The sequence below is a fragment of the Cutaneotrichosporon oleaginosum genome, assembly GCF_008065305.1.
Source record: "Cutaneotrichosporon oleaginosum strain ATCC 20508 chromosome Unknown ATCC20508_contig02, whole genome shotgun sequence".
Lineage (NCBI taxonomy): Eukaryota > Fungi > Basidiomycota > Tremellomycetes > Trichosporonales > Trichosporonaceae > Cutaneotrichosporon > Cutaneotrichosporon oleaginosum.
Genome location: NW_027072171.1, coordinates 1,167,094 through 1,179,903, shown reverse-complemented (window position 1 = coordinate 1,179,903; position 12,810 = coordinate 1,167,094). Strand labels below are relative to the sequence as shown.

The window sequence follows — 12,810 nt, the reverse complement described above, 5'->3', positions numbered from 1 at the left end:
GCTCGAGAATCGGGCACAGTCTCTCTATCACGCTCGCTGGTGTGGTGTACAGAATGCATGTCCTTGCCATTCTTCCACCTCCCGCCTGCCTCCCTCTTGAAGTCAATGCACTACACCGGCCGCGCCCATCGCCCGCCACACATCACGCAGGCCACGGCCGCATCGAGCGCCATTTGTGTGAGCCCCTCGCTATCTCCTTCTCCCCAGGAAGCCGGCACGCGCGACACTGCCGGACACACTGTACAGACACGGTACTCGGGCGTAGTGATGAGCAGCTGTGTGACGCTGCATCTTTCTGGCCGTCAGCGAAAATTCTGGACCGGTGCCTATGCCGCATGCCGGCGGCAGTGGACACCCGCACGTGTTTGCTGCGGAATATCCCGCAACAACGTGTTCTTCGCGCGCCTTGCTAGTTCGCTTGATACTCACCCCAGTCGTGGCCTTTCGCGCACACCGCTGTGCCAGAGGTAAACTCAATCTTGTCGCCGCAGGCGGGACACTCGCCGGCGGCTACTGCGTCGTCGGCAAGTTGGGCGACGAACGTTGCGTCCGCCTCGCTCAACTCTGCGTCATCTGTACTAGCCCATGCAGCAGTCGCGTGCGCCAGTGCGCGCTGGATCGCGTCATGACACGCCTGCGCTGCGGCACGGAAGTCGGCAGCGAGGCCAGGCCACGCGCGCTGAAGTCAGCCAACCGACTACCAAACGAGGCGTGAGGAAACCCAAGCGAAAACATTCCGCGCCCACAGGGCGGCACGGGCAGCCGCCGAAATACGGCACGATAGCCGAGGCTTTCCACCTGTCACCGGGAAACCTCCACCCTCCACCTCCCCATAACCCCACAAGCTACCGCCGGCCCCAGAATTTGATAGCGATCGATCGACTCACCTCTCCCCACTGCGCCAGCACCATCGCCAGGCGGTGCGCGTCAAGCGCGCCTCCCCAGAAGATATGCATTAGCGCGCGCCGCCCGGTCCCGCTGGCGGCAATCTTCGGGACCTCGTGGGGAGACACGAGTGCCAGCACGGCACGTCCCATCCCTGCAAACTCGCGTAGAGCAATCAGCCCCAAGAGGTGGGGTACGAGAACAGCTAAAGGCGAGCGATGAAGCACTGCTGTCAGTTTCTTCAATGTATTCTCTCACGAAGCGTGTCACCATTGCTTTCGGGCGGACGGCCGCCCAGGCGGCCACCCAGCCCATGCCTATTGCTGCCCGCACCGGTCTCTCCACTGTGCTGCCCACCACAGCCACCACCACCACGGGCCTCGCTGCTTCCGCCGGACTTACAACTGGGGGGGTCCTCCAGCGCACGCTGCAGCCGCTCCATGCGCGCCTCCGCACCGTTCGCCGCCAGATCCGCTACTACAAAGTCGAAAGCGCGGTTCACCTCAGTCGCATTATCAAGGTTGTGGAAGTTGACGGGTCTGGATGGGTAAGCATATCATCTCTCAGATCACCACTCACTCAGCCATCCAAGCAGCAATCTCTCCAGGCGCATCTATGGCGGCGTAGCCCCCCGTGTTGGCCGTGAGCTCACGATCGGTCGGCGCGAGGAAAGTGCGGCGCCGCTTCTTCCGTCCATCGAGGAAGACGTCGCGCGCCGACAGCGTCAATCGCAGCGACTCGTCTGGAAGCAGGCGGGGAGTTGTAAAGATGTCCGTAAGAACGTGGTGTGTCAGGCTTGATAGCACAATGTGAAGGCTATGCGGAGCAACGAAGTGAATATCTGTTTGAGCGTTAGTCCCCCTCTGCTCGCTCACCCATTGCCTGGCCAAGGGCATTGCAGCCTGCCCAGTTGCCGACGCGCTCAAGGTGTATTGTCTTCACACCTTGGGACGAGGTCCAAATCGACACGCTCCCTGGCTTTGTCCACACAAGTGCGCTGTCCTGCTGTCAGCTCAACTGGTCCCACCACTCACCATGATCCATTTGAGAGCGTTGACTGTACGCTTGTCGGGCAATATGATGGTCTCAAAGGAGCCAACCGTGAGGTCCCATGTCCCACTCTCGGCGTCGGCCGTGCGCGTCACTGGCAATACACACACGCCGCCATCCGAAGTCGCGGCTGCGAGCTGTGCGACGCCTGCTGTCAGCCGCGTCGAGTTACGCCACTCACAAGTCTCGTCGTCGACCATGTCCCACGCTGACCACGTCAATTCCGTCGCGAATGGACGTGGCAGATATACCGTCGCAAGATGCGAGAACCTCGTGTCATATGCCCATAACTCGACACCACCAGCACGGTTGCCAAGGGCGAGGACGCTCCCATCAATTCCGAGCATTGATGGCAGCGAGGTCGGTCCCGACCACTCGAGCGCCGTCTTGCGCATTCGAAGCATGCCCGCAATTGTGGGACTGTCGTCCTCGATCTCGCCATCGCCTAGGATCTCGATGGTCTCACGGGAGAGATCGGCAATCTAGTCAGCGCCGTCTCAGAGTGCCTCACCTCGGTCCACGCCTGGTTGTATGCGTCCTCGGGTGCATGGACGCTCACAACGCCGTGGTTGCTCAGCGCGACAAGGAGCGCGCCACCTAGCGCGTTGAGGCCCGAGGGTGACCACACCGCAGCGCGCATTAATCTGTCGCGGTCCGCGATAAAGCCCGTGACTTCATCTGCGATCAGCACCTTCCCTCCGCCTCCGCTGCCTCAGCCTTCCGCAAACCCACCTCCGAGCCCTGTCCATCCGTATTCATCGTCGTTTCCCCGCTCCTTGGACACCGCAGCCGTTAGCCACCACCCTACGACGAAGTCGGAGCGCGCAATGACGTGCGTCGCCTCCTCCGGCAAGTCGACGTGGATCGCGTCGTCGTCCTCGTCTTCTTCTTCCTTTACGATGCGTGCGGCAGGATTTAGCGAGCGGTGAAGAGCGAGGTCGAGCTGAACCGACGGCGGGGCTAGAGTTGTAGTGAGGTATGGTGTCTGTCGTTAGCACGACTTCGGCGGGGTCGGGACAACGCACAGCGACAGTGATGGCCTGCCGTGTGACGAGGAGGAGCTGGCCGTCATTGTTCCACGCCATGTTGCGGCGCGAGTAAGCCGCGGCCACGCCGGCGAGGGAGCGCGAGCTGAGGATGCGCGGCAGCTTGCGGCTCTCCATGACCATGGTGGAAATTGTGTCAACAAAACAAGTCGCGAAGTGTCAAGAGCGGGGGTTCGAGCCATCCTCGCAGCGCATCGCGGGGACATTTGCGCTGACCACGTGTATGGAGCCTATGTGGGCCCTCCGTTTGTGAAAGTCGACGCGTGCAATCACAACTGCGGAAACAGCCGACGCCACTTACGCCCATCATCGTTCAGGTCGCCCTCGCTGCACAGCCTTGCCGTCTCATCGTGCACCGCACCGCGCACATGACTGGGCTGCAACCGCGGATGCACACAGACCTATGCATCCGTAACCGTGACATGCGACGCAGCCGACGTGCAAGGTGTGTGCGCTTGGATTGTTCGCCTTGACAGTCTAATTTGTAAGCTGTGTGGTTGGGAGGATTCGGCCCGATCACAACCAAACGGCCGCGCTCTCCGCGCCAGTGTCTGCGTCTGCACATTGCGTATGCTCGCTTGACGAAGATGACGATGAATCATCATGCCGTCGGGTCGGCGATGGCGAGCGGTCGCGGCGTGAGCGTACGCAGTGACGCCCTGCGACCTGCAGTCCCATAGCGCAGCGACGGCTGCGGGGATGAATACCATTGCCTTGGCACGCAGCCGGTTGATCGGTTGCGCAGGCCGCCCCTTGACCCCTCATAACTCTGTCCGGCTCCCCTCTAACTCTTTTATCTCTTCCAACTCGCCCACCTCTCTGATCACGTCGCCATGAAGCTCACCACCGCTGCCGCCGCCCTCGCCCTCGCCGCAGGGGCCAATGCGTAAGTAATTCGCTTCCCACGATCCGCACCCTCTGCCCTCCTTCACCCGTGTCCGCTGACCCACAGCCAGTTCTCCATCGCCGGCCTCTCGGCAGGCTGCACATCCACCTTTGCTGGCTTCATTCTCGGTGACCTCAGCTCGTGTCTTCAGATTACCGAGCTCTTGCCCGTCATCAACAGCGGCGGAAACAGCTCCGTCGTCGACCCCCTCAACGGCTACCTCACGTCGCTGTGCGCGAGCAGCACTCCGACCTGCTCCAACTCGTCTCTCACGAGTGCGGCGTCCTCTGTTCGGTCAGGTTGCCAGCAGGAGTTGGCCGACCAATCGAGCATCGCCAACTTGTTCCTCACTGTCGTGGAGAACTACACCCCAATCAAGACGGCGGCATGCTCGAAGAACGCCACGTGAGTGCAGCGGTTGAGGGGAGGCGAGATGGTCTTGTTTTCACGTGCTTCCATGCCGGGATGACGTTGCTTCTTGCTGTCAACGGTGCTCGGGCGCGTCGCAAGCCTGTGGTGCTTCTGTCGTCGCGTTGTTCAACTCCAACTGATCCGCTGACACCAGCAATAATGAATTTTGCGCCGCCGACGCCCTCAACACCATCCAGAACGTCTCGGGCGAGGTGACGTTCAACACCATCACCGCCTTGCTTGGCGGCGACGGTTCAGCCACTCAGCGGCTCCAGGATGCCTTGGGGACAGGCGAGCTCTGCACGGGCTGCGTTGCTGGGTGAGTAGCGCCTGCGATCTGTGCAACTAACATCAGCATCTACAACGCCGCGCTCCAGGTCAACGGCAGCATTGCCACCTCGTCTATCGGCCAGGCTGTGACGCAGCAGTGCGGCGCCAACTTTGCGTCGAACACCAGCGGCGTTGCCACTCCATCCGTCGCTACACCCAGCCCAAGTTCTAGCCAGGCCGCCCAGTCGACGACGAACAACAGCGGCGCGACCGCCATGTCGTGGAGCGCAGGGGCACTTGCAGCCGCTGTGCTGGCTGTCGCTGTACTCTAAGAGTGTCCGGTCGCGTTAGAGAGCCCGCATTGCCATGACTACATGTATTTCATCTAGTTTGACTTCTGCGTCAATATTGAGCATTTGAGAGTCGCAACGTCATCGAGGGGTGGAGTGATGCACTGAATCGATGACATGTGGGTGCTAATGGCGTCCATAAGACCTGTTACTGAGCGGCATCAGGCTGAGTTCCACGAGCTCTACATGTCAGCCTCGTTGGCGCGTGAACCGGGTGAACGACGCAGCTTGCGGTGCGTGGGTCACGCTAAGCCGAAGTACGACCCATTGGGGAAACTCATCGCTCTTGAGTGGTGTGTGGAAGTCTCCCGGATGAACAACTTACATCGCCAACGCGCCGTACTTATAACCAAGCACACCACCTAATAGCCAAGGATCGCGCATTCTCGCCAACACCCGCGTTGGCTATGCCACACCGAACCACCGCGCTCGCCCGTCAGCGGCGGCATCCGACGGCACCGGCCCGCCGGACCGGCATTACGCGGCATCGGCGCATCATCATTCCGTATATGTGCCCAGCTGCCCATGTTGATGTCGTTGCTCTTCGCCTCTTCCAATGTCCGACGCCTACCTCAACTACGACGCGCTTAAGCTGCCTGCGCACATCGAGACGGTGCTGCTCACAGGCGCCGGTGGTGAGTGGTGCTGAATACGGGTGCCTGCGGCGTCATATCCGACCCCATTGAAACCCTCTCTCCTCACGACCATTCACGCCCAACCTCGCTCACACCAGGCTTCGTCGGACGCGAGGTCACAAAGCTCATGCTCAACCTTTACCCTGCCCTCCGGATAATCACCACCGACATTGTCGAGCCGCCGCGCTTCACAGACGATGCGCGGCTGCGCGTCGTCAAGGCTGACCTGGGGGATGACGCGCAGATCGAGAGCCTGTTCAAGGGCGAGAAAGTGGGCGGCCTGATCGCGTTGCAGTGAGTTCGAGTCAGGTCTCTCTCGGAGGCAACAATCGCTCACACCAGCGGCATCATGTCCGGCGGTTCCGAGGCAAACTTCGAGCTGGGGTACGCCGTCAACGTCGACAGCCACGTCGCGCTGCTCAAAGCCGCACGGCGGCACGCGGATGGCATCCTGGGCCGTCCGATGACATACGTCTTCGTCTCAAGTCTGGCGGTGTATGGTGGGGACAAGTGCAAGCCGACAGACCGCGTGATTCCGCCAGACACCCCCATCATCCCCGGCACGAGCTACGGCGTGGAGAAGACCATCGTCGAGCTGTACGCGTACGACTACGGCCGGCGGGGATACCTCGACACGCGCTCGTGCCGCCTCCCAACGGTCGCGATCCGCACCGGCGCGCCGAGCACCGCCGCGTCGTCCTTCATCTCGGGGCTCATCCGCGAGCCGCTGCAGGGCATTCGCAGCGTCTGCCCCATCGCCGAGTCCGAGGACGACCCGATGCTCGACGGTATGCCCGTGTATCTCACGCGCGCCAAGACTGTTTTCCGCAATATCGTCTGGGGACTCTGCATGCCGGCGGAGAACTTCAACTTTGGGAAGGGCGACCGCAGCATCAATATCCCCGGCATCCGGGTCACGCCGAGGCAGATCCTCGCCGCGCTCAAGGAACATGCGGGCGAGGCGGGCATGCAGCTCGTCGAGTATAGGAAGGACCCCGCGGTCATTGCCATCTGCGAGACGTGGGCCGGGGACTACGACTCGAGCGCAGAGATCAAGCAGGGCTTTGTCGTCGACGACGTCGAGACCGGGTTCTCGGCCGCCGTGCAGGACTTCAAGGAGGAGCTGGCGGCGGAGAAGAAGTAGGACTGTATCTAGGAATGCATGGGTGCGGGCAGGGAAAGCGCTTGCGCTGGAGCGAGAGGTGGGGTGGATGAAGCTGCACCAAAGAGCGCGCACGAGCCCATCGACTACTTCCGCGCACCCCACCAGCCCTTCCCGTACGAAACGAGCACCTCGTCGCCCTTCTCGATCCGCCGCGTACTCCACACTTCCATGCGGGCCTCGCCCTCCTCTCCCCTCCCCAGACGGAACTCGGCATTAGGCGCGGCAGCCACTCCGCGAAAGTCATTGACGAAGCGCGCAGCGTTCCCAGCCTGAGCAGCATCGACGCCGATGGAGACGTGCAGCGCCTTCTCCTCCTCGCCTTGTAGAGCATGCGCGCCAAACGGGTTCCGCACATCGCTCGCGCTCAGCCGCATGAGGCTCAGGTCATAGTCGCTCCCCTCGTGCGCGCACGCCGTCTGCGCACCGTGCCTGTCCACGCGTTGCCCTGCCGCATCGCTGAAGTCGGCATGGACGATGCCAAGGTACGGTAGCAATAGGGATTTAGGCTCCAGGCGCTTACGGGCGACGAGTGATCGCTGCCCCAGCGCAGGATGGCCGGTCGTCGTGACGGTTTTGATGGATAGCGTGGAGGGGTGGGTGGAGGGGCGCGGGGCGAACTTCGATCCAGCGGAAAGGAGCGGCACGAGCTCCGGTGGGAAGGAGGGCGAGAGGCGCGGGCGCGTGAGGTACGCCACGTCCGCTGGCCAGTTCTGCGGCGGGGCTGCGTCGTTCTGTAGTCGTGGCAGCTTGATGAGTTGGTGTTGAAGAGACCAGATGTTAACTGATCGCGAGATTGTCGAAAGTGGAGGTGGGGTAGAATGCGGGGTGGAACGGCAGCTCGTAATGCACATCTCATCTATACATCTAGGATCTATTACAACAGGCTCTCCTCCTTCTGCTTGCCCTTGCCAGCAGCCTGGGCCTTGCGCCGCTCCTCCTCCCAGTGCTGCTCCCACTCGCGGCGCTCGCTCTCGCTCATCTCTCCCTGCGGCATGGTGCTCTGCTCCGCGATGGGGTGGGCCTTCTCTGGAACAAGTGCGGGCTGCAGCGCGTCCGCAGGACCAACCGCAGGGCTGGGCGCCAGTGGGGCAGGTGCGGAAGCGGGGCTAGTACCAACAGCCAAGTTGAATTGGTCCACGTCGTCGTCGTATGCACTATACGATGACGCAGGTGAGGCGACGGCAGGCGGCGCGAGGAGCGCCCCGGTCGGGGCGGGGGTGAGGTGGACGTTGGCGTCGAGCGGGAGGGCCTCGGCAACCTCGTAGCTCGGCGGCGCGTCCGAATGGTCCGCAGCCTTCTCGAAGTGTGCGACAGGGGACGTAGAAGTGGGTGAGGCGGAGAACGCGATCGCAGTCGGCGAGATGACCATGCTCTGGGGTCTGGTGGCAGCGCGGGGCGGGAGAGGGGGGGCGAGACGAGGGCTACCGTGGGGACTGGCTCCGACGCTCGCTGAGCCGAGGAGGTTCGGCTCCATTTCGCCTGAGCGCCGCGGGTGGCGTGGCGGCAGTGCGGGAGGCGCGCCGTCTCGGCGCGGAGGCAAGACGGGGGGACGCGAACGGCGAATGACCTCCTCCGTCTCCGGGTCCGACTCGTACTCGTGCCCATCGGTCTGGTCAGGCGTCGGTGGGAGCTTGAGCACCTCGCCATCCTCGAGGACGACAGTCTGCGCGAGCTCATCGACTGGCATATCCAGCTGCGAGCCTTTGCGCTGCTGGGCTCGCCCAGTCGCCGCGTCCACAAGTGCGGCTTGCAGGTTCGCGGCCTCGGGCGGCACCTTGACCCTGCCCGTGAGGATGTCGCCCGCCTTGATTCCTGGCCAGTGGTACATTTCGGCATTCTCGTCGAAGCGGCTCGCGAACACTTGTCCGACCACCTCAATGCCTGCGTATATCCCCTTACTCTTCACGTAGGAGAAGACGGGGGCAGCCTCGCGGCCCGCTTCCATGGCCGCACCGACACCGTATGGCCCAGCAGCCACGCCGATCTCAGTGCCCAGCGTGACCTTGTGCCCAAAGAAGGACTCGAGCGCTTTGCGCGTCCGGATGACGAGGATGCAATCATACACGTCGATGCCGATGAGGAAGCCCGTCGAGAGATTCTGCGGCGAGATGGACGCTGGCGCGGACCACGACCCGTCCTCGAGCCGCGCGACGACCACACCCGCGCCGCCCGCGCCGCCGAGCGGCGCGATGCCCGACCGCATGGAGGTGAAAATAGCCAGGCCCTGCGCGTCCTTCAGCACGGCTGGGGGCACCTTGCGCAGCACCTTGCGCTTAGTCTTCTTGTCGGTCGTCACGACGCCAGACACGGTGAACTCGCGCAGGATAGCGGCGGCCTTGTCCATCTCGGCGGGGAAGTCGCCAGAGGTCGGCCAGAATGCGTGCGTCCCGAACTTGTTCTCGGCGAACGAGTTAACCTTTGGCCCCACGTAGTCGTTCACCTTGATGGCGCGGTCGCTCGCCGCCTTGCCCCAACGCATGCCCGTCGCTTTCATCCGGCTCTTCCATGTTGGTTCTGGAGAGGCGGGAGCTGTGTGAGAGCCCGAGCCGGAGGCGGAGTGGCGAGGTGGTGGTTGCAAGGTAGTCATGGGGGAGGTGAGCAGAGGAAAAGAATGTGGAGTGGGCCAAGATGAAGAGGGGAGGAGGGAGATGGTTTCGTTCCTAGGAGCTAGCTCGCCGACGTGAACGAGGTGTGTGATATTGAGTTCTCGGATGCGGACTGCGGTGTCAACACCGCTTCGGCGCTAGTGCTGAGAAGGAAGCGAGGGGGACCGAGCGCTGTGCCAAGCCGTCCAAGATGTTGGCGTTTTGGAGTTTCACACGTTGGAAGTCCGACAAGGTGGGTGGAGAGGAGAGCGTGGCGAGAAACGTATGCACTCTTGAGATGTTGAGATGGGCGTCGTCGGCGGCGATAGTTGCTGATATTATCTAGGTTCAAGAATTATCAAAGGAATGGATGACGTCTGCCTGCGGCCTGCGCGAGAAGCGACAATCACCCTCGGCCTCGGACGCCCCCGTCGCGCCCCTCGGCGGCCGCCGGCCATCCCCGGCCACGGCCGCAGTGCTGACTACGCCGTCGTTCAGTGATCGCTGACTAGTTCCCGCGTCGTGCTGGCTCTGCAACTCTACAATCTACAAGAGGATACAGAGGACGTACAACAAGGCGAGAGGATTGCTCTATCTTCACTGATCTCATCAGGCACATAGTTGATTACCGCTGATCTCCGACCTGACGGCGGCGAACGGCGGTCAGGCTTGGATCACACCGCGGCAATCTTTGGTCATCATCAAGGGACACATCTCCGCACTTGGCATGCTAGTCCGCAGCCGCGCCGACGCCATCACGAGTGCTAACAGTGCCAACCTCTATGCATACAAACACGCCTTTACTTCTTCGAGTCGACCTTGTCCTCAATCGCGGCGAGCACTGGGTGCTCCTGGCGCCACTTGTAGATACGGCCGAGCTGCACAAGACCAGTGGTGCCGACGAAAAAGTTAACCGCGGCGAGCGCATAGTTAACGGGCGTGATGACCATGCAGTAGCGGACCTGGAGTCAGGAGAGATCACAAACTCGCGGCGGCAAAGTGGAGCAGAAGTGCGGACCGCCAGCCCTCCACCTCAGTGAGCGACTGGACATGCAGTGACTGCGGTCCGACTTCTCAAGAACAATGCGGGAACACGCATACACCTCCGTCGCCCCGCAGCGCAATCGAGATCTCGCTGCGCCGCGGAGCGAGGGGTCGCCGCGGCGTGCACTTGCGTCGCCTCCACGCCTGCCCTGCGGTCGTCTCCACGCCGGGTGAGGCAATTGCTTCCTGTTCATAACCTCGCTCTCGGACCAGAAGGCGTAATTACGCCAGGCCTCTCGCGCCTCGCACAGCTGCAGGCCGTACTCGCCACGCAACCGACACATGCGCCCTCCCACTGCCATATCCTTCCTGTCATGACGGCCTTGCCTCCGCCTCCATTCCCCCTCCATCACACACAAGCAAGCAACGTGCCCCGTGCGGCCAAGTATGATGTTCGTCGTGTTGTGGACAAGTCGTGGCGATGCCCTCTTCACGCCCCACCTTCCTCGCTACTCCCCTCTGTGTCGACTCACCCAGATAAATCCGGTCGCGGCAAGCGCGAGGTTCTGCGTCAGGGAGAGCTTGTCAGCGGGGCGCTGCAGGTCCTTGATGCCGGCGGCAACAAGGCCCCACTTGGCGACGGGGGCCCAGAAGAAGACGGTCCTGTCGCGTCAAGATCATAGGCGGAAACGAGGCGAATAGGAGGTAAGAGAGCGATAGTGTGTGATGAGGGTTGCGATGAAATCGAAGAACGCGCGGCCGATAGCCGAGGATATGCGAAAGCGTTGCAAATATCATCAGACAGAGCACAGCGATAGCGATGGAAGTGGTAAATGCAGACATAGGTGAGACGGGAGAAGGTGTCAGCACGCGCTCGCCACACAACGCCGAAACGTACTTTGGCCCGACTTCGTGGTTGAGGAACTTCTGCCACTTGGACATGCCCTGGTTGGCGGCTGCGCTCGCTGCTTGCGACATATTTGAGAGGTGAGTGATACCAAAGGTCGAGAGGTGGAGAACGACTCGGCCTCCTCTGGTGGGGAATGTCACCGAGCGGAGCGGCGCCCGTGACTGCCGCCGGTAAGTGTGCCACCCCCAAAACGCCGTATCTCCAGGGTGGGGACTGCGGCTGGTGGCGAGGTGGAGGTGCTCACATTCCGCCCATGCTGCCCACTCGTCCACCGCATCGGTTTAGCCGCCACCATGCTCATCGCGCAGCTGCTTCTGCTCGCCACGACGGCTGCTGGGGCGCCAGCGCCGGCGCAGGCCGTGCTCGGCTCAGCCGCGCCCAGCCCCGACTCCAGTGCCCCTCCTAGTCCCCGCCCAAATCCACGCCCGCTCGTCGTCTGGCATGGGCTGGGAGACACCGCGCACTCGAAGGGCATGGACCAGTTTGCAGATTATGTACGCAGCGAATTCCCGGGGATTTTCGTACACGCCGTCGTCGCGCCGACGGAGGGAAGTCCGAGCGACGAGCAGAAGGCTGGATGGGTGAGTTGGGCCAGGCTTGGATGCGGAGGGAAGACGTCGAGCGGGAGACCGAACGTGTTCTCATGGTGCCAAAACAGTATGGCTGACGGCAGTGGGGTGTAGCCGAGGAACTCGCACAAGGCGGCTGCGACCAGATCAAGGGCATCGCGGAGCTCGAGGGCGGCTTCGACGCAATCGGGTTCAGTCAGGGCGGCCTCTTCCTCCGCTGGTACGCGCAGTACTGCGACGGGCCTCCCATCAAGAACCTCATCACAGTGCGTCTTCCCTCCATGAGTCGCGCCTCTAACAGCAGTTTGGCACACCGCACTATGGCATCGCGGCCCTCATCCCCTGCCCCGAACCGCCTACGCTGACGTGCTCGCTCGCTGCGCGCGCCGCCAAGGCCGGCATCTACACACGATGGGCGCAGTCGCATCTCATCCAGGCGCAGTACTACCGCGACCCGGCGCGGATGCAGGAGTTCTTGGAACAGAACTCGTTCCTTCGTGACCTGAATGGCGAGGGGGGCGTGGACGAAGGGGGCGGCAGCGGGCGGGAGGATGGGGGTCGGGGGCTCGTGCGGCTCGAGAACATGGTCGCGATTGCGTTCCGGGACGACAGTGAGTTGAGAGGCGGTAAAGAGATGCTGACTGCAGCCACTGTCGTGCCAGGTCTCTCAGCGCACTGGGCCACAATTGACCCCCTGAACACGACGCACATCATTCCGCTCGAGGAGCAGGAGCTGTATCGCGGCGACTTTATCGGTCTCAAGCGCCTCAAGAAGGCGGGTCGCCTTCATCGCCTCTTCTGTCCCGGTCAGCACATGGACTTGGGTGGAGAGGGTGGCTGTGGCGACCGACTTGTACGCAAGTGGGTTGGCTGGGCAGCGTAGTGGCTTTTAGTTGTCTCTTCATGATATGTACAGTATTGTTTTGCGGCGCAAGCACTGAAGCCCGAACCTCGCGTTGAGCTTGCCTATCAAACTACCTACTCTTCAGACCAGTCGCTGCACTGCGATGCCCTCTCCGTCGTCTGGAGCGTTCACAGAAGTTCCAGACGGCACGAGACCAGCA

At 62.2% G+C, this 12,810-nt stretch overlaps 5 protein-coding genes across 5 annotated transcripts; 2 read left to right on the top strand and 3 right to left on the bottom strand.

The window, feature by feature from the left end:
- Nucleotides 1–5,454: 5,454 nt before the first annotated feature.
- Nucleotides 5,455–6,677, top strand: COLE_02173 (uncharacterized protein; the record flags this gene model as incomplete). Its single annotated transcript, XM_018422946.2, has 3 exons — nt 5,455–5,533; nt 5,632–5,827; nt 5,876–6,677. 3 exons carry the CDS (start codon nt 5,455–5,457, stop codon nt 6,675–6,677), a joined length of 1,077 nt encoding a protein of 358 aa, XP_018279527.1.
- A 104-nt stretch (nt 6,678–6,781) lies between these two features.
- COLE_02172 (uncharacterized protein) lies at nt 6,782–7,549 on the bottom strand (the record flags this gene model as incomplete). The annotated part of the gene is made up of 2 exons (XM_018420013.3): nt 6,782–7,114; nt 7,172–7,549. The coding sequence occupies 2 exons, from the start codon at nt 7,547–7,549 to the stop codon at nt 6,782–6,784; spliced, it is 711 nt and encodes a 236-aa protein (XP_018279528.2).
- Nucleotides 7,550–7,572: 23 nt separating this feature from the next.
- On the bottom strand, nt 7,573–9,285 carry COLE_02171 (uncharacterized protein; the record flags this gene model as incomplete). The annotated part of the gene is made up of 1 exon (XM_018422947.2): nt 7,573–9,285. One exon carries the CDS (start codon nt 9,283–9,285, stop codon nt 7,573–7,575), a length of 1,713 nt encoding a protein of 570 aa, XP_018279529.1.
- Nucleotides 9,286–10,083: 798 nt separating this feature from the next.
- On the bottom strand, nt 10,084–11,245 carry COLE_02170 (uncharacterized protein; the record flags this gene model as incomplete). Its single annotated transcript, XM_018422948.2, has 3 exons — nt 10,084–10,245; nt 10,801–10,930; nt 11,166–11,245. 3 exons carry the CDS (start codon nt 11,243–11,245, stop codon nt 10,084–10,086), a joined length of 372 nt encoding a protein of 123 aa, XP_018279530.1.
- Nucleotides 11,246–11,470: 225 nt separating this feature from the next.
- On the top strand, nt 11,471–12,629 carry COLE_02169 (uncharacterized protein; the record flags this gene model as incomplete). Its single annotated transcript, XM_018422949.2, has 4 exons — nt 11,471–11,758; nt 11,851–12,012; nt 12,051–12,357; nt 12,394–12,629. The coding sequence occupies 4 exons, from the start codon at nt 11,471–11,473 to the stop codon at nt 12,627–12,629; spliced, it is 993 nt and encodes a 330-aa protein (XP_018279531.1).
- Nucleotides 12,630–12,810: the final 181 nt, after the last annotated feature.